General features: G+C 34.1%; 1 protein-coding gene across 2 annotated transcripts in view; it reads left to right on the forward strand.

Moving 5' to 3' along the window:
- unc5ca (unc-5 netrin receptor Ca) overlaps nt 1-17,158 on the forward strand; it is a 190,691-nt gene extending 173,533 nt beyond the window's left edge. For both annotated transcript variants that reach the window (XM_048188685.1, XM_048188686.1), the window contains 5 exons: nt 440-673; nt 1,131-1,277; nt 2,533-2,697; nt 9,661-9,839; nt 16,146-17,158. In XM_048188685.1, coding sequence (XP_048044642.1) covers nt 440-673; nt 1,131-1,277; nt 2,533-2,697; nt 9,661-9,839; nt 16,146-16,308 — 888 coding nt within the window. In that variant the 3' untranslated portion in view covers nt 16,309-17,158. The remainder of the gene's footprint in view (nt 1-439; nt 674-1,130; nt 1,278-2,532; nt 2,698-9,660; nt 9,840-16,145) is intronic.
- Nucleotides 17,159-21,184: the final 4,026 nt, after the last annotated feature.

Below are 21,184 nucleotides of genomic sequence, written 5' to 3' on the forward strand. Positions count from 1 at the left end.
TTTACGACCGAGCAAGACATACCGCATGCACAAGCATTTAAATCTTCTCGATACGAACATGGCATGATTGAAGTTACATTAAATATATCATAAAACGTGAATACAATGAGTGCAATACAACAACAGTAATAATGGATACCATTTCCTGGGGATGTGCATGTTCATTTATAGAACAGTCTGTCTATACATTAATGCAGGAGAGTCTGTGTTCTGTGGGGATAATGCAGGAAAGATGCACGTTTCCTGTGTCTCTTCTCTGCTCTCAATGTGGCAACCATATTCTTTAGCGCAATAAAACTTTTAACTGAGAACTTCTCGAGGGATGGGGACAGGCCCCACAGTGCTTTAAACAATTATTGGTTAACTATAACAAATAATTGTGTCTGATTTGTCTGAGTCGTTACAAATGTGTGTATAAATGTGTGTATTGTGTGTCCAGGACGTGGTCGTGGTTGGAGAGGAGAACTTTACCACTTCCTGTTATGTGCAGCTGGGAGAAGAGGCCTGTCACATCCTGACCGAGACTCTAGGATCCTACTGTCTGATTGGCCAGAGTGTGTGTCCGTCAGCGGCTAAACGAATCAAACTGGCCGTGTTTGGGCCTGTGGTCACACCAGGTCTAGATTACCACATCAGAGTGTACTGCCTCGACGACACACAGGACACACTCAAAGTGCGTAACAACGCTATTTTATTTTAATGTTTTCATTTGAGCGATTCAGTAATTTAATATAATACGACATTTAATATTAAGTAATTTCCAATGACTTATCTTTATACAATTTATTATTATTATTATGTAAGAAACTTCTATACTATATGTAAATGAGCTCTGTAGTGATTGGCTAATCTCCATATACTGACACAGTGCAGGTCAAAAGTGAATAGGTGTTGATATGTAAATGATGGCAGTAATATATTAATGAGCTTGTGGTTGTGACATCATAATCTTGACGATTTCTGATTGGCCCATTTTAGCAGCTCTGTAAATGTTCTGGGTGGACTGGGGAGAAATGAAAGGAAGTGGGGAGTTAAATGTTAAAGTTTCCTCACACATTTGAAATGTACAGTGACTGTGATTGTGTTACGAATGGTGCAGCATAATTTACTGTATGTGTTTGTGTGAACAGGAGGTGCTGCAGATAGAGAAACAGATCGGCGGGAAACTGCTGGATGAACCAAAGTCTCTGAACTTCAGTTACAGCAACCACAACCTGAGACTGTCCATACATGACATCCACTCCCAGTGGAAGAGCAAACTACTCACCAAATACCAGGTGAAGAAAGAACTGCATGGTTTATGTTTTGAATTATAAAGATATTCTTAATGTCAAGTCAAGTCTGTTTATAGAGGACTTTATTTAGGCTTTATTTAGATTATTAATTTAGTTTAAGATATTGTCAGGGACTAGATCTACTGGAAGAATGACATTTAATGAGGGCCAGAAATGTAATGTAAAGTCATTCAATATTACTTATTTTTTATGTAATAATATAATGTATTATTAATATTAATATTATTATTAAAAATATAAACAGACACTAATATTATTATAATATCATAATATAAATTATTATTATAATTATAATTAATTATTATAAAAATATATAATTAATTATTATTAAAAAAAAATAATAATTATTATTATTAATATTGATGCATATGCAGACTTTCATATTAATTTTTGTTATTTATTTATTATAATATAACATGTAATTTAATATAACATTTAATATGAAGTAATTTTACTTAATTTTAATATAATTATATTATAAAATATATAGACTTCAATATTAATTTAATAATATAATATAATGTATTATTATTATTAAATATATACAGACTTCCATATTAATATGTATTTATTAAAATATAACTTGTAATTTAATATAACATTTAATATGAAGTAATTTATTATTTCTTAATTTTAATAGAATTGTTATTATTATTATTTTTTTTATTTTTATTGTTTAATATATACAGATACCAGTATTAATATTTGTTAATTATATTTATTTATTTATTTATTTTAATGTAATATAATATAAACTTTCCTAAATAAGTAATTTAATATTACTTAATTTTTATATAATTTATTGTTGTTGTTATTATTCTATATAGACTTTAATATTATTATTCTTAATTATTTTAAAATTCATTTTAATTTTATTTTATTTTAATTTAATAAAGTTAGTAAGTAAAGAAAATAAAGAAAATAAAATAAAAACAAAAATATAATATAAAAAAATATATTATAATAATATAATATAACATTTAACATGAATTCATTAATTACTTAACTTTTTATTTTAATTTAATTATTAATGAATATATACAAATTTCACTATTGTACAGATTCACTATATTTTTAATCATTTTAATATATTTTAAATTTTAATTTAAATGATTAAGTTATATAACATTTAATATAAAGTAATTTAACATTACCCAAATTTTAAATAATTTGTTATTGTTATTATTATTATTACACATGAGTTATCTGATGTGTGTGTGTGTGTGTGTGTGTGTAGGAGCTGTGTTTCTCTCAGGTGTGGAGCGGATCGGTGCGGCGGCTGCACTGCTCCTTCACTCTGGAGCGTCAGAGTGTGAGTGTGTGTGAGCTGTGCTGTAAGCTGTGTGTCAGACAGGTGGAGGGAGAAGGTCAGATCTTCCAGCTCTACACCACCCTGAGTGAGGTACAGTAACACGCCCTCTCACGCCCTCTGCTGTCATCAACCACACGACCTCTTTAGATCCTTCACATTAACACCGTACTCTAGCAACCACAGCAACCACTGCTCATTTCTGCCCACATTTTCTTTAAAAATGTATTATTATTTCTGAGCTTGTTGCAGTGCATTCTGTGATTGAGATTTTTCTGATGACGGTTTGGGGTTTACAAATGCTGTCTAGGTAGGCAGCTCACTGGGGTTCAGAACGAATCCATCCTCTCCTCCGGTCTTTCCATCACTCCCCATGTGTTTGCGTCCCTGGAGAAGAGGCTGTTTCTGTTTAATCCATCTGACGGGCTGAGAAGCGCCTCAGCTGCTCTTAACACCCTCGCTCGTCTGTCTATACATCACAAAGGGTTTTCACCAAGCCGCTGTGTTTTTCTCTCTCCGCCGCTCCTCGGCTTTAATCAATGTGTCTAATTAAGAACAGCACAGATTCATTAACACTATAGACGGATGCGATGAATCGAGTCCTTCTTGGCTGCAGAAGCGTCTGTCAGACTGATGTTCGGCCTCTTCAGTGGCTTCTATCAGTGCATCTGTCATTTTAAACTAGTAAAAATAGATTGAGTGCATTTTTATTGATCAAAGTTGCAAATTTTGTCATACTTGTACAGTAATATTAAATTAATTTAATTAGGAAGATTCTACAAGGCTTTGGCTTTCTTTAAAGGTTTTTGTCGATGTAGCTTTGCATATTTTTTTGGTAATTTCATGAGAAATTAGACTTGTGCAATAATAATAAAAGGAATAAAATAGAAATCAAATTTTAAAACCTGGTTTCAGTATTCCGCCTGTCGCTTTTCTCATAACTTCATTGTATTTTTTTTTTTTTGTGCGAAATTATACCCTACTGTTCAAAAGTCTTATATTTTTAAAGGAAGTTTCTTCTGCTCATCAAGGCTACCATTACAGTATACAGTAAAAACAGTAATATTGTGAAATATTATTTTAATTTCAAATAACTGGTGTCTATTTGAAAATATTTTAAAATATAATTTATTCCTGTGATCAAAGCTGAATTTTCAGCATCATTACTCCAGTCTTCAGTGTCACATGATCCTTCAGAAATCATTCTAATATGATGATTTGCTGCTCAAGAAACATTTATTATTATTATTATCAGTGTTGCAGCTTCATATTTTTTGTGGAAATCATGATAAGTTCAAAAGAACAGCATTTATTTGAAATAGAAATCTTTTGTAACGTTATAAATGTCTTTACTGTCACTTCTGATCAATTTAATGCATCCTTGCTGAATAAAAGTATTAATTTCTTTAAAAAAATCTTACTGACCCCAAACTTTTGAACAGTAATGTAAATATGTATACAATAACAATAAAATGAATTGTAAAATAGTGACTGCATAACCAATATGTTTGCCGAAGTGATGATTTGGTTGCATTTTTGTGGGAAATTTGATATTCTGTCACTCAAATGCAAGGCCACTGCACTTGTTTCACATCCTCCAGTTTTATTCTTATAGATGTACATAAGCAGAAGCATATTTGGTGCTGGTGCTTTTTGCGAATAATGTCAGGAACGAGTCTCATTTAATTAAAGCGCCTCCTCCACACACACTCACACGCAATTGAGATTTCAGCTCGGATTTTAATGCATTCAAAATGTCAGTCGATATTATTTCCAAGAAGCAAAGTATATATCCAGCAGTGAAACAGCCTTGATTCAGTGAGAGCTTTTATAAATACCATAAGAGCAGCCGAACTCTGCGGGGCGACGGACGCCGATTCAGTCACTCTCAATCTGCCATTTTATACATATGAAGATACATATGAGCAGCGAGCCTTTCAAATGAACAAACACAGTTACAGCAAGACACAGAAATGTTATTAGTCTCTGTTTATTATTAAGAATTACAAACTCACTACTGTCAAAGTTATGAGCAAACACTCACCATCACATGATTATAATTACATTTTAAATGTACATTTTAGAAGGGGTGGTTGATTATGATTTCACTTTTTTAACTTTAGTTAGTGTGTAATGTTGCTGTTTGATCATAAACAACATCTGCAAAGTTACGACGCTCAAAGTTCAATGCAAAGGGAGATATTTTCTTTTACAGAAACTGCTTTTTAAGGACTAACAAACGGCTGGTAGGGACTACAACAAGCTTCTTCCTGGATTGGTGACATCACAAACCCCAAAATTTACATAAACCCCGCCCCCGAGAACACGCAACAAAGGGGATGAGGCCATGTTGGGCTGCTTTAGAGAAGAGGAAGAGTTGTTGTAGTAGAGCGTTGTTGACATGCTGTCATTTTACGCCGGACTCCTTCAATTCAAAGCTGGATTTGCACAAAAGATTAACATGACGGCACATGCTAGTGGATGAGTTGAATCAACTCCACAGCATCTACATAAATTTATCCACTAACCATTCAGAAACGTCCAGTTTCATTCTAAAAGTTGTAACTTCTTCCTGAGTCTCTCCATCAGTGTCGACTCCGGTTTGAACAATGTAAGGCTGAACACCGTTACTGACAATCCTCATTTTGGCTGCGTGAGATTCTCCAGCTTTGTTGTTGTTGAGCAACCGAAGCTCAAGCTGTTAAAGCTCCGCCCTCTACTGGGAAGGGGGCCTGGAGCAGCAGCTCATTTGCATTTAAAGGGACATACACACAAAAATGGTGTGTTTTTGCTCATACCCAAATAGGGACAAAGTTTAAATCCCATCTGGCTTCCCATAATGTTTACTCGTTAGGTCAGTAGCTGGAGAGTAGGCGTCTTTTATGTCTGTTTGAACACATTCAACCACATGAGTGTTTTACACTACGAAAGCAATCCGGTCAAATGCGTTTTCGACTACCTCTGGAAATGATTGAAAGTGGACAAATTCAAAACTTTTTAGACCCCGTTTACACCTGTATGTAGTGTCGTCCACTTGTAATCCGATTGACATCTTAATACTAGGTGTAAACAAGGCCTCATACTAGTACCAGGTTAGTTCAGATCCATTTACAGCTTCAGATAAGAGTTAAAGGGTTAGTTCACCCAAAAATGAAAATAATGTAATTTATTACTCACCCTCATGTCGTTCCACACCCGTAAGACCTTCGTTAATCTTCGGAACACAAATTAAGATGTTTTAGTTGAAATCCGATGGCTCAGTGAGGCCTCCATAGGGAGCAATGACGTTTCCTCTCTCAAGATCCATTAAGTTACTAAAAACATATTTAAATCAGTTCATGCGAGTACAGTGGTTCAATATTAATATTATAAAGCAACGAGAATATTTTTGGTGCGCTAAAAAAACAAAATAACGACTTTAGTGATGGCCGATTTTCAAAACACTGCTTCAGGAAGCATCGGAGCATAAATGAATCAGCGTATCGAATCATGATTCGGATCGCGTGTCAAACCACCAAATTGCTGAAATCACGTGACTTTGGTGCTCGAAACCGCTGATTCGACACGCTGATTCATAATGCTCCATAATGCATCCTACAGTAGTAGGGCTGCACGATTAATCGTATTTTAATCACGATAATGATATCTGCTTCTCTCGATTGATTTCAGATAATCATCACGATAATGGCCCGCTCATTATTTATCCTGAAAACGTGTTTTTCTTTGGGATATGCTTGTGGTTGCCAGATGCAAAGAGCTTAAATCCCCCAAATAGAGCTTTTCCCTTAAAAGGATATACTGTTTTCCAACAGTTTTTTTCAATCTGGCAACTCTGTGCACGCGCTCCCTCTAAATGTGGAAAACAAACATGCGGAGTTTAGCGATCTCCACAGCGAAATTCTGCTTCAATGAAAGTGTCATACAGCTAGTCTTTGTTTCTTCACAAGCCACTTGTACTATTTGTGTGACTAAATCTGCCACAATCAAACCTTTAGGGATGAATTTCAACAAATGCAACACGGATCTCCACTTTACTGTTTGCAGAATGCACTTTTGCAACCTATGTGACAATTCAGTCGGGAATATGAACATAATTTGGAATTATTGGAAATAATATTAGGAGTTTCGTCATTTTATCTTTTGAAGTTCCTAAAGGTTTTAGCAGTTTTCATAATGTTAATCAGTTGAAAATGATATAGCCAGGGATATTTAAAGAGCATTGTTCTTCGCTTTACGAATTTGCAGTGCAATCTTAATTGCAAACGAATTGTGTTGCTTTAAAACTGTAATGTGAATACAGATTACAAAGTGCTCACCAAAACCATGTGTTTTGTATTGATTTACCATCTAACGAAGTAATCATAGTTGGTTAAATGAAGTCGGTGTGCCACCTACAGGCCTTTTGGGTGAAGTGTAGTTTGGTAAAGAACTTGCAAAATGGCCATAACTACATTACCCTTTTTGATAGAATAATCGTGATTATAATTTTGAGCAAAATAATCGTGATTATCAGTTTTACCATTATCGTGCAGCCCTACATCCTAGCATCTATAATGCATCCTAAGTCATGCAACGTCAACTGGCGGCCCGCGGGCCAAATCCGGCCCGCCAGAGATTTCCATCCGGCCCCCAGAATAATACTGAATTCAGGAATAGCCTTGTAAGAGGAAAAAAGTTTAGGGCTGGTCCGAATACCATTTTTTGAGCTTCGAAGCTTCGGTAGTAATGAACATCGACTCTTCGGAGAGAGGGGCTGAACATATTTTTCTCTCTAATAAAGGCAGGAATCTGTGTCTGTATGTCCGTTTGAATTTTTATTATTTCGAGAACCGTTCATCCAATCGACTTCACAAGGCAGTGCAGTGTCGCATTTGGTGCAATATAGATGGACACGCGAGACGCGACACATTCAGAATTAATAAACTTTTAGTAAACTACAGTCAGAACAGCGCGAGCGGGAAGCGGCGCACCTCACGCGGGCAGGGCTTATGCTCCGAGAACGGACACTGCACTAGTGATATAAAACGCACACACACAGGTCTGTTAAATTAAGCAATACTTTTAAGGTAGTCTAATATTTTTCTGACTAACAAATTGGCACAGTAAGGGTAGATTTAAATAAAGAAAAACGAAATTTAAATAAAGAAAAAACGAAATTTAAATAAAGAAAAAACGAAATTTAAATAAAGAAAAAACGAAATTTAAATAAAGAAAAAACGAAATTTATATAAACAAAAACAAAATTTAAATAAAGAAAAAACGAAATTTAAATAAAGAAAAATGAAATTTAAATAAAGAAAAACGAAATTAAGTTAAATTAAAAACGAGATTAATTTAGATTGATAATAACGGGTAAAAATGCTAATACATTTTGTTTCTATTATTGTATTTTCCACAGTGTCAAAGCAACAAAACACAAGCTCAGACATGCACTTCGGTCCATACAAACTCCGCTGTTCTGAACACTCCCGTTGCTGGAACACGCGTCGGTTCTATTTCTAGCATGCACGCGTTTTCCACGTGACTCGAGCGCGCCTGAGACGCGTGTCTCAGTGTGCAAACTCCAACCTGTTAAATATGGGAGCCGAAATAAAAACGGACACGCCACGCAGCTGAGACGCTCACGCAGCCAGTGTGTCGCCGGCCTTATTCAAGGGGGAATGAGAATCGTTTCGCGGGGGATCCCAGGTGTGCAAAAAATAAAAATAAAAAAATATTCGAATGTCAAATTTTCAAATCGAATACCAACCCACCGAACGAATATTCGAATATTCGGGTCCGAATATTATTTTAACCCTCTGATTATTTTTAAATCTAACGAAAAAAAAACCCTTCTGAAAAGTAGCTTGTGCCATAGCCTGCCTTCAGTCAAGAATGACGATAAACGTGTTCTCTCATTGAACATCTTTTATTGTTTCACGTGCTCATTTTTTCACAAATGTCAAAATTTTCCTTGCCTGGGATGAGCGCACAATTGCGTGACAGTGATGGACAGCTTGACAGCCTCACAAATATGAAGCCTAAAATATCGCTATCGCCCCCTGGTGGCTTGCTGCAGTACAGGTAATATGTAAAAAATAAAATAAATTTGGAATTAGAATTAGTATATCAAATAATAAGATATTAGGATACAATTCGAATTTTATTTTATATTACGAGTATCTGGCCCTTACAGTGTCTGCAGAGAAAAATTCTGGCCCTTGGACAAATATAGTTGATGACTCCTGTCCTAAGTGCACCAAAAATATTCTCATCGCATTATAATATTAATATTGAACCACTGTAGTCACGTGAACTGATTTAAATATGTTTTTAGTACCTTTATGGATCTTGAGAGAGGAAATGTCATTGCTGGCTGTAGAGGCCTCACTGAGTCATCGGATTTCAACAAAAATATCTTAATTTGTGTTCTGAAGATTAACGAAGGTCTTACGGGTGTGGAACGGCATGAGGGTGAGAATTTTCATTTTTGGGTGAACTAACCCTTTAAGTAGGCTAACTCTGCTTGGGCAGCAGTGCAGGCGTAGTGGATAAAGTCAGATCATTGAAAGGTTGCTTCTCCCACTCAGAGTGACCTATTACCCATCACCATTGAGCTCTTGATCAGGACACTTTAATCTCAGGTTACTCTAGGACTGAACCTGTAATCAGTGTGCTGTGAGTAAAAGCATCTGCTAAATGACTCGCTTTACAATTCATCCTAGATAGTTACAAATGAAGGTGAATCTGGCTGTGAGAAACACAAAAACAGTTCATTTATTTGGTGTGTGTGTGTGTGCGTGCGCGCGTTTTTGTGATTTATGAGGACACAAATTTGCATTTGTCATTACTACGTAAACATGAAATATGAGGACATTTCATGAGTCCTCATATTTAAAATAGCTTTAAAAACATACTAAACAATGTTTTATTAAAGATGTAAAAATGCAGACAGTTTTCTGTGATGGGTAGGTTTAGGGGTAGTGTAGGGGGATAGAATGTACAGTTTGTACAGTATAAAAACCAATACGTCTATGAAATGTCCTCACTAAGTGTGTGTGTGTTCGTGTTCTGCAGGATGTCCAGAGCATCGACACATCCCTGATGGACCCAGGCAGCAGTATCACGGTGCTGGCCGGTCCGAGCGCGTTCAGAATCCCGGTCAGCATCAGAACCAAACTGTGCAGCAGCCTGGACGCCCCACACACACGCGGCAACGACTGGAGAATACTGGCACACAAACTCAACCTGGACAGGTGACATTTACACACATCAACACTGATGTGACTCACAATGACTTATCCTTTTCATTTTTCATTGGAGTTTGTTAAAAAAAAAAAAAAAAAAAATCTAAAGAAGCTGCATTTATTTGATCAAAAAAAACAGTAAGAACAGTAATACTGTGAAATAGTATTAGACTTTAACTATTTTCTATTTTAGTATGTTTTAAAATGTAATTTATTCTTGTGATCAAAGAAATCATTACTCCAGTCTTCAGTGTCACATGATCCTTCAGAAATCATTCTAATATGATTTGCGACATTTCTGATTATTATCAATGTTGAAAACAGTTGTGCTGCTTAATATTTTTGTGGAAACTGATACATTTTGTCAGGATTCATGTTTGATCAATTGAATGTGTCCTTGCTGAATAAAGGTATTAAAAAAGTCGTACTGACCCCAAACTTTTGAGTTGTAATGTATATCAGTTACTATACTAATATTGGAAACTTTTTATGATCAGTGGTTTAACTCTCTGGAGTCCGTTAACGCGCCGGCGCGTTTTGCAGGATTTTTTTCACATTGCAGCAAAACAGACTTAAAATACTCCATCATTTTTTGTCATAGAGACATAAGTAATATATCAATTGAAACTATAGAATATCTTCTTTTATTTGTGTACACTCAGAGTAAAAACACAATGTTATGCTTTTTGTAAAATAAAGAAAACTAACATGATGCGTGATCTCTCGTCTCCCTCTGAACGAAGTCCAATCTGATAGTTCTCAGAAAATAAACTGTAACTTATGAATACTATTGACAAAAAAAATGACAATTATGTCTAAAGAAACATTGAAATGTCAGGTTTTAAATCGTGCAAGTCAAATCGAAAACAAACATTCTGTGTTTATGTAATCTGTATGAAAAGAGAGCCATGTCAGAAGTATGTGATTCAGCTCATTATCCGCTAATGCGGCCACGCCCACGGAGCCAGCGCTATTCAGACGCAAATTCAGAGGCAATACTTGTATGCATTGTCTCAATCGTGTATTTATTGTCTTGAAAAGTGTTTATCTGGATGTTAAAGCCATGGTTAGCGATCTCTAGAAGACATGCCGTTAGTTCCTGGTTCCTTTTCTTCTTTATATGAATTTGTGGCCTGAAGGTGTACATAGCGCCCTCCGGCTGCAAGTATGAATTGAAAACACAGTATCCAGCACTCATAGTGATGACAATAAATATTGAATAAATATTACTCCTCTGTATAGAAAATTGACATAAACATATAAGAATCCATCAATATTTCTCCAAATGTGCATGCTTTTAAGCTAAAAGCCTATATGAAATGCCATAGAGGTAACATAATTGTTCAGACACTTTGCATCACAGAAATACATGATATTTTAAAGAATATAATAGAATACCATTATTTTAAATTGAGCTGAGACATGATTACAGAGGGTTTTTTTCACAGCCTACCTGACTGAAAGGCCTCATTAATATGCAAGTCATTTCAGGTCATTATTATGTGATTCTTTTGTCTTCTCAGATGTAAATGACCCATTATTCATGATGATTCACACCTCCACGCATACTGTGTTTCTTGACAAAAAGTGTCTTACAAAAACTAAATCAATATATTGTTTTATATGAAGGAGTAGGCAGCATAATTTTTATATAATTCTGAAGCAAAAACTCTAGTCTACAACCTCCAATACCCAGAAGTCTTGTGAACACAGATTTAATATACTTTTTTTTGCCTTATTTCAGTGACTTAAGTTTTTTTGTTTTTTCAATAACCACGCATAAACATTATTCCTTCAAAAACAAAAACATGTACATACATGTTCCTCACATATTATTGTAGCCTAGTTTGTGCTGAATACAGTGTAATGACACTTGTGTCATTAATATGTTTATGAACAACTGAAAAAAGCACAAATGTCAGGGCATGTCAAAACTTCTCCAGGCCCCAAATCAGCCTCAGACTTCAGAGGGTTAATAGATATTGTAAGCAAATCATATAAGGTCTTTTTTTCTAATGTAAACATTTTTTATGCCAGATTATGCAGTACTAATTTTCTTATGAAAATTACAGTAAAAGGTTTTAATGACAGAATTTACTTGCATGGAAAAGTCTAGATATTTAAAACAGAAGCATATGCATTACAGGGTCCAAAAGAAATGAATTTGCATGCCTAAAATCCAGCTCCAATCTAGACTTTTTCATGCATGCTGGATTTTAGGCATGCAAATTCATTTCTTTTGGACCCTGTAATGCATATGCTTCTGTTTTAAATAAATACATTGTAAATGCTAAAAATGTAAATATACCATCTAGTCCCACTGCAACACTGCAAGCTCTATGCTTATTAATGGTTAAAAGTTGTATAATATAATATAATATAATATAATATAATATAATATAATATAAAGTATAGTTATTGGTCAACGTTTTGGTAACACTTTACAATAAGGTTCATTAGTTAACTACATTAGTTAACATGAACTAATAATGAACTGCACTTTCTACAGCATTTATTAATTTTGGTAATGTACATTTCAACATTTACTAATACATTATTAAAATGAAGAGTTGTATTTGTTAACATTAATGAACTGCTGAACTAACGTTAACAAAGATTAACAAATACAGTATCAAATGTATTGCTCATGGTTAGTTCGTGTTAGTTAATACATCAACTAATGTTAACAAATCAACCTCACTGTAAAGTGTTACAGTAGCAACGTTTTTATATAATCTCATCTCCAGTATGAATGTGTTTATCATCAATGTGCTGAGACCGCAGTGTATATGTTTATTTTAAAAGCAATAGAAGAGAAACTAATCTGCTCTAAAAGTATCTCACAGGAGAGTTTGAAGAAAATTAACGGTAGAAAAACAGCAGGGGAGCAAAGGAGAAATTTCCTGTTGTTCTTCTCGGTCTGCCTGCTGAATACCAAGAGATATATTCGCTCTCTCCGACATCAACTTTTCAAAATACCAGCATCTCTATGCACCTCCACAACTCACGTAATTAGAGGAAAAGGCAAAAAAGCGAAGGACCCCTATGGTTTGAGTTCTGGCTGGGGTGTTACTGCAGGACGAGAGATCTCATTTCAAACGAGAGAGAGTTTAGGTTGAGAGCTCGCTGTTCACCTCTGAGGACCAACAGGCATGAAAGAGGCAGAAGACGAGAGAGTTTGAGTTCACAGGGGACAGGAAGTAGAGAGATAAAGTGAGGAGGATCCTGGGAAAAAAAAGATGTTAAAAGTATAAAGACAGACTCTCAAAGTTCTTCATCAGTCGTAGACTCCAGATCTCCAGAGCCGCTGCACCTTTTACAAAGATGATTTTCCTCTGTTCAGAACAGAGAGAGATTCTCCATTCGACTCAGACTGTCTGTAGTGTGTTTAAGCTTTGATAAATACAGTATCTGTAGGACGGCCTGATGTTATGTGCAATGTGATGATGGAATTGTGGCAGATTTTTGCCGTGTGGTGCTTATATTTGCTTTATATACACACGGGAATGACGGGAAAACATGAAGTCATGCATACAGTAAATACAAAGCTGTTCTTAAAGGGTTAGTTCAACCAAACATGAAAGTTCTGTCATTAATTACTCACCCTCATGTCGTTCCACACCCGTAAGACCTTTGTTCATCTTCGGAACTCAAATTAAGATATTTTTGTTGAAATCCGATGACTCCATAGGGAGCAATGACACTTCCTCTCTCAAGATCCATTAATGTACTAAAAACATATTTAAATCAGTTCATGAGAGTACAGTGGTTCAATATTAATATTATAAAGCGACGAGAATATTTTTGGTGCGCCAAAAAAACAAAATAACGACTTATTTATTGATGGCCGATTTCAAAACACTGCTTCAGGAAGCTTTGGAGCACAAATGAATCAGTGTGTCGAATCATGATTTGGATCGTGTGTCAAACATCAAACTGCTGAAATCACGTGACTTTGGCGCTCCAAACCGCTGATTCGACACACTGATTCATTTATGCTCCGATGCTTCCTGAAGCAGTGTTTTGAAATCGGCCATCACTAAATAAGTCGTTATTTAGTTTTTTTGGCGCACCAAAAATATTCTCGTCACTTTATAATATTAATATTGAACCACTGTACTCACATGAACTGATTTAAATATGTTTTTAGTACCTTTATGGATCTTGAGAGAGGAAATGTCATTGCTCCCTTATTATTATTATTAAATACTTTTTTTAATTGTTAGTGCAATAGTATTATCACTCTAGTAATACATTTCTTTATTGATTACATGTTTCTTATTTACTGTAAATAATAAAATATATGTTGAATAATAATAATTACTATTATTATTATTTTTTTATTGCATAATTGTTTTTTTTTTATTTTGCAGTGCAATAGTATTGCAATATTAATATATTTCTTTATTAATTTATTTTTTGTTATTTAAATAACAAAGAAAAAATTTATTTAATAATAATCATTATTGTTATTATTAAATAATTGTTTTTTTATATTACAGTGCAATAGTATTATATTTCTTTATTGAATTAGTTATTTAAATAAAGAGATATACACATTATTCAATAATAAATATTAATAATTATATATACAGTACAGTCCAAAAGTTTGGAACCACTAAGATTTTTAATGTTTTTAAAAGAAGTTTCGTCTGCTCACCAAGGCTACATTTATTTAATTAAAAATACAGTAAAAAACAGTAATATTGTGAAATATTATTACAATTTAAATTAACTGTTTTCTATTTGAATATATTTCACAAAGTAATTTATTCCTGTGATGCAAAGCTAAATTTTTTCAGCATCATTACTCCAGTCTTCAGTGTCACATGATCCTTTCAGAAATCATTCTAATATGCTGATCTGCTGCTCAAGAAACATTTAATGTGTACAATTGTACAAAATATTTGTGTACAATATTTTTTTTCAGGATTATTTGATGAATAGAAAGTTCAAAAGAACAGTGTTTATCTGAAATCTAATCTTTTGTAACATTATAAATGTCTTTACTGCCACTTTTGATTGATTTAATGCATCCTTGCTGAATAAAAGTATTCATTTCTTTAATTTCTTTTCAAAAAAATAAAAATAAAAATTCTTACTGACCCCAAACTTTTGAACGGTAGTGTATAATGCTACAGAAGCTTTGTATTTCAGATAAATGCTGTTCTTTTGAACTTTCTATTCATCAAGGAATCCTGAAAAAAAAAGTACACAACTGTTTTCAACATTGAAAATAATCATAAATGTTTATTGAGCAGCAAATCAGCATATTAGAATGATTTCTGAAGGATCATGTGACACTGAAGACTGGAGTAACGATGCTGAAAATTCAGCTTTGCATCACAGGAATAAATTACTTTGTCAAATATATTTAAATAGTACACAGTTATTTTAAATTGTAATAATATTTCACAATATTACTGTTTTTTACTGTATTTTTAATTAAATAAATGTAGCCTTGGTGAGCAGACGAAACTTCTTTTAAAAACATTAAAAATCTTAGTGGTTCCAAACTTTTGGACTGTATTGTATATATATATATATATATATATATATACATATACATATATATTAAATATTAATGATAAATTAAAATTTTGCTCTATAAATTATTATTATTAATTTTTTTAATTGTTAGTGCAGTAGTATTATCGCACTAGTAGTACATTTCTTTATTGATTAAATGTTTCTGATTTAAATAATAAAATAAAATATATGTTTAATAATAATAATAATGTTTGTCATTTATATAATAAAGAAATTTTTAATTAATAATAATCATTATTGCTATTATTAAATAATTGTGTTTTATATTTCTGAATTAGTTATTTAAATAAATAAATAAATAAATAAATAAATAAATATATATATATATATATATATATATATATATATAGTTTTTTTTATTATTATTGTATAGTCATACTGACTTGAGGGAAAAATAGGTTTTCCTTCTTTTGTGTCTCTGTAGCTGATCATATGCCTGATTAAGTTGCTTTAGAAGTCAAAATAATGTGTTTTATTTCCATGTCATTGATAAATCACTTTTTATTGTGTTATTTTGAAAGAATTAATCACACTCATTGAATGCATTAAATTGCCATTTAGGAATAGTCTGATCTTTTGGTTTGTGCCCAAGTTCCAAATAAAAAAAGAAAGTCAGGATTTTGTATAAAAATTAATAAGTAAATAAATAAAAAACTTACCACATTAAAATCAAATCAAAACTTCTAGCACAGATAGTTATATCATGATTTGTTGCGCTCATGCCGCCCACCTCTAAGTGTCTCTCTCATCTCACCCGCCCTACAGGTATCTGAACTACTTTGCGACTAAGACGAGTCCTACCGGTGTGATTCTGGACCTCTGGGAAGCTCAACACTTCCCACACGGCAACCTCAACCAGCTCGCCACGGTTCTGGAGGAGATGGGTCGTCATGACAACAGCATCGCTGCCATGGCGAAGGAACAATGACCCTTACGTCGGCGGTGACGTCTGAGCAGAGGATAACTGAGCTCAAGTTGTGTTGCCACTCTCGTCGAGCTGAAACCACGATCAAACTCGAGACAAAGTCAAAGCATCTGCGGTACGGAGGAGAGTCCACGACCTTTAACACCGGCTCGGTGCAGCATCTTATTCAGTTTCCATGGAAACGTGCCGTACTGCTGTCCATGTACGCGGATGCTTGCCGAATTGGGGTTGAATGCAGGGCTGGGGGTCAAAGGTGAACCAGGAACAGGGTCAAGACATTTCAGTCAACCAAAATCTCTTAAACCCTCCCAGTTTGCACGCGCAGGGTCCCCGTGTGTGTTTGCGCAAAAATCTCCCACGTCATCTTCTCGTCTCCTTCGGTCATCGTTTTTACAGAAATTTGTGGTGCCATCTAGTGATTGCAGAAACAAGAAATGCTCATGTAATATAATATTTTGAGACCTGAATACAGTATTTAGTGTGTCTACAGAGTACCTTAAAGTGGCCTTTAAAATCCGGTTAACGTTCAGATCTGATTTGAATTGTATTATTTTTGTAACGCAGGTATCCGAAGACGTAAAATACGTGTTGCTTTGTTGAACAAAAGTGCACATGAGCACTTGCAGGGATTTGAGGATCATGTCAGAAGTTGCTGTTTGATTTTCTGGTATGCGATGTTACGTCACACTGTAATGATCTTCACTGCTGCGTTAATGAATTCCCGCGTTCTGCATGGGCTGTTTCTGTTGTGCATCGATGTTTCGTGTCAACATTTATGCATTTCACTCTACTATATGCATTATTTTAAAAAGAGACAATTGATCCCTTATAAAAATAAACTTCCTGTGGTGGTGACTATAGTTTCTGCCAGAATGTGATGGATACAACAGCCCCTTTCACACAGCAATCCCAGTAAATTACCAGAATGACTTTACCGGTAAATACACAAATATGCTGTTCACACAAGCAACGTCAACTGAAAATGAAAATTATGCCATGAATTATGCACCCTCAAGCCATTCTCAGTGTATATGACCAGTGTTGGGGAAAATTACTTAAGTAATGCGTTACAATATTGCGTTACATACTTTTGCGTTACTTTTTCTCACCTCGGCTGGGCTTGCTTATTTGTTTTTTAATAACAACAAAAAAGTTCAGTTTTTGGCAAATTGTAAGGCCCTATCACGCTGATTTATATTCAATTGTTCGTTTTTGTGATAAGTTTGATTTTAGCTAGCAATTTGGTGCTATAGAAACGGGGCGTGTCATCGTGATTCACAGTTGATTGACAGCTCGTCTGAGGACTGTCGGGGCTTCGAGGGGAGATTGAAGATAAATAACTAACTATTAATTTTCAATTTCTGTGTTATTTCACACCGACAAAATGAGCTGTTCAGCAGTAAACTGAACTAACTGACCTACAGGATCTGACGGATATCTGAGCTTTTCTCGGTAACGTTAAATGTGGGCTTCATAAGCTAATTAATAAACGTTATTAGTTAAGATAACACGCCTAACGTTAGCCATGACGGAAAAAAGCAGGTGATCGTTATCTGGCAGTTATAATTATTTTTATGGGTATAAAATAATAATTAGCAGGATAAAACTAATGATAGCCTACTGTAATTAATTATAGAGCACTGTCTACAGCAATCGATATCCTGTAACGTTAGTTTAAACCTTTATTTAAAATGGCACGACCGTTTCTGACATTTTAGAGTTGTTTTCTAGTGGCATATTATATTGAGTTTATCTACTGAATTTGCTGCTTCAAAAATATTATTGCTCTAGAAACAGAATAGCCTATTATTTTATAGGTAGAATTTTAAATTACGTATATTTTATATAGCCTATTTAAAATACATCAATGATGACGCAGTAGTCTGGGCGGAAGTTTGATACCGCGACTGCACTGACGAGTCTTTCTGCGCATGCCCAGGTTCCAAACTTTTCTTTTTTTCTTTTTTTTTTGTGACTTTTTGCGTAACGCCCATCAGCGTCCGTTTTGGCTTCAGTTCAATACAATGGAAGGAAGCGGCGTCGCGTCGTCCATCTTTTTTTACAGTCTATGGTATGAATACTTATCCAATTTTTTATGAGAAATGCTGTCCAAATGTCCTGTTTGTCATGATGACGCCTTCAAAAACACGTCATCTTTGAGGTACTCTATAAGCCTCAGGCTGAAGGAAATGTATATTTACTCCTGTACAGTAGAGGGCGCAGCTCAAACTTCAGCTGTGCTGCCGTTCTGGATTAAAGAACAATAGGATACAGGAGAAAGAAGTTCAACACTCTTATTTCTAATCTAAAGTCATTTTTTCTTATTAGTGTGGTTGAATTGGATCATTGAAGGTCAGCAGCAAAGACATTGGTTAATATTGTAAAATTAAATACATAAAGTATTGTGTAATTTATTATAGTTAATTATTACAGGTTTGGGTAAAATTCTGAGTTTTTTTATTCATTTTGAGGAATACTGAATGTTTTCGTGGAAGTGAGATGAGTAAATGCATGGTAACTTAGATATTTTGTTGTAAAATGAAAAAGTGTGTTACTTTACTACTTATTTGAAAAAGTAATCTGATTATGTAACTCAAATTACTACTTGACTATCTTCTTTCAGACAAACACAGTCGGAGTTATATTAAAATATATCCTGGCTTTTCCAAGCTTGATAATGGTTGTGAATGGGGCGTTGTATTTTGAAGCCCAAAAAAGTGCATCCGTCCATCATAAAGGTAATCCACATGGTTCCGAGGGGTTAATAAAGGCCTTCTGAAGCAAAGTGATGGGTTTAAATATCCAAGAAAAATATCCATATTTAAAACTTTATAAACTATAGTAACTATATTTTTTGGGCTTCAAAATACAACGTCCCATTATCAAGCTTGAAGATAGTCATATACACCTAAGATGGCTTGAGGGTGAGTAAATCATGCGATCATTTTCATTTTGGGGTGAACTATCCCCAAAATGTGAACTATATAAAATACCTTTAGATTATGTGATGTCAGTCATCAGAAATGATCTGTACACGCTGTTGTCTTAATAATAATAATAATAATAATAATAATAATAATAATAATATGTTTAATTTACACTACCAGTCAAAAGTGTGGAAACATTACTATTTTGAATGTTTTTGAACGAAGTCTCTATACTTATTTAATAATAAATACAGAAAAAACAATAATATTGTGAAATATTATTACAATTTAAAATTATGGTTTTCTATTTTAATATACTTTAAAATATCATTTATTTCTGTGATGCAAAGCTGAATTTCAGCATCAATACTCTAGTCTTCAGTGTCACATGATCCTTCAGTAATCTCAGTTATTATCAATGTGTTGCTTAATATTTTTTTGGAACCTGTGATACTTTTTTCAGGATTCATTGATGAATAAAAGGTTAAAAAGAACAGCATTTAGTCAAAATGTAAATCTTTTCTAACAATATAAATCTTTACTATCACTTTTTATCAATTTAACACATCGGTGCTGAATAAAAGTATTCATTTCTTTCAAAAAAAATAAAATAAATAAATACTGACCCCAAACTTTTGAATGGTAGTGTATATTGTAACAAAAGATTTATATTTTAAATAAATGCTGATATTTTTTTTTTACTTTTTATTCATCAAAGAATCCTGAAAGGGTTATAAAATAATATTAAGCAGCAACAACTGTTTCCAACATTGATGATAATAAATCAGTGTATTAGAGTGATTTCTGAAGGATCATGTGACACTGAAGACTGGAGTAATGATGCTGAAAATTCAGCTTTGATCACTGGAATAAATTATATTTTAAAGTATATTAAAATAGAAAACCATAATTTTAAATTGTAATAATATTTCACAATATTCTTGTTTTTTTTCTGTATTTATTATGAAATAAATGCAGCCTTAATGAGCATGAGACTTCATTCAAAAACATTCAAAATAGTAATGTTTCCAAACGTTTGACGTAGTATATATAGCGCCTTTCCCAGGCTCAATTCCAATTCCAAATCTCCCATTGTCTCACTCAAACAGGGAGCTCCCCAGGGTTCGGTTCTAGGACCTTTATTATTCATTATATACGTTCAGCCTCTTGGCCAAATAATTCATCACCATGGTTTAAACTACCACTGTAAAGCAGATGACATCCGGCCAGATTCTATCCACTCGACTGCCTCACTATCTTCATGTGTCAGTTAAAAGTCTGGCTACACTCATTTTCTTAGCTTGAACTTGAGTCCGCACGAGGAGAAGCGCTTTCATTTCTGTTTATTTTGACTTCTTTTTTTTTTCTTCTGAGTGACAGGTGTAAGCATCATATCCATGAGAACTTTATGATTGGCTCAAAGCAGACTCTTGCGTCAGCACGTTTGGACCTCGCACACGCTCTTACCTGTAATCTTCATTTCTTGTTCACACACAGCATCACAACGGTAATTTACTGGCAATGTTACAACTCCTCATACTGGTAAATTGCCAGAACTGATGTTTTTGAAAAGGTCCTGTTCACACATGATCTCTTAAAAGTAATTTACCAGTAAACACCGTATGTGTGAAAGGGGCTATTATTGTAATGAAATAATATCAATCGTTCAGAGTCTTTCATTTTAATTTCTTTTTATGACCTTGAAGGCCAATAGCAAGTTACCACAGGTTTATTGTAGCAACTGTAGTAACTTTTGTTGGAAGTGTGGTTATGCTAAATTTAGTAACACTTTACTTAAAGCCTTTATATATGATGCATTATAAAAGCAGTGTTGGGTAACAAGTCATTCATTACTAGACATGAAACTGCTCTTTGAGTTCTTTCAAATAGGCCTACATAATATAAAATTGCATAAATTATTCTTGAACTGACTGAAAGGAGAAGGTTACATT

This window comes from Megalobrama amblycephala, linkage group LG4, assembly GCF_018812025.1.
Source record: "Megalobrama amblycephala isolate DHTTF-2021 linkage group LG4, ASM1881202v1, whole genome shotgun sequence".
Lineage (NCBI taxonomy): Eukaryota > Metazoa > Chordata > Actinopteri > Cypriniformes > Xenocyprididae > Megalobrama > Megalobrama amblycephala.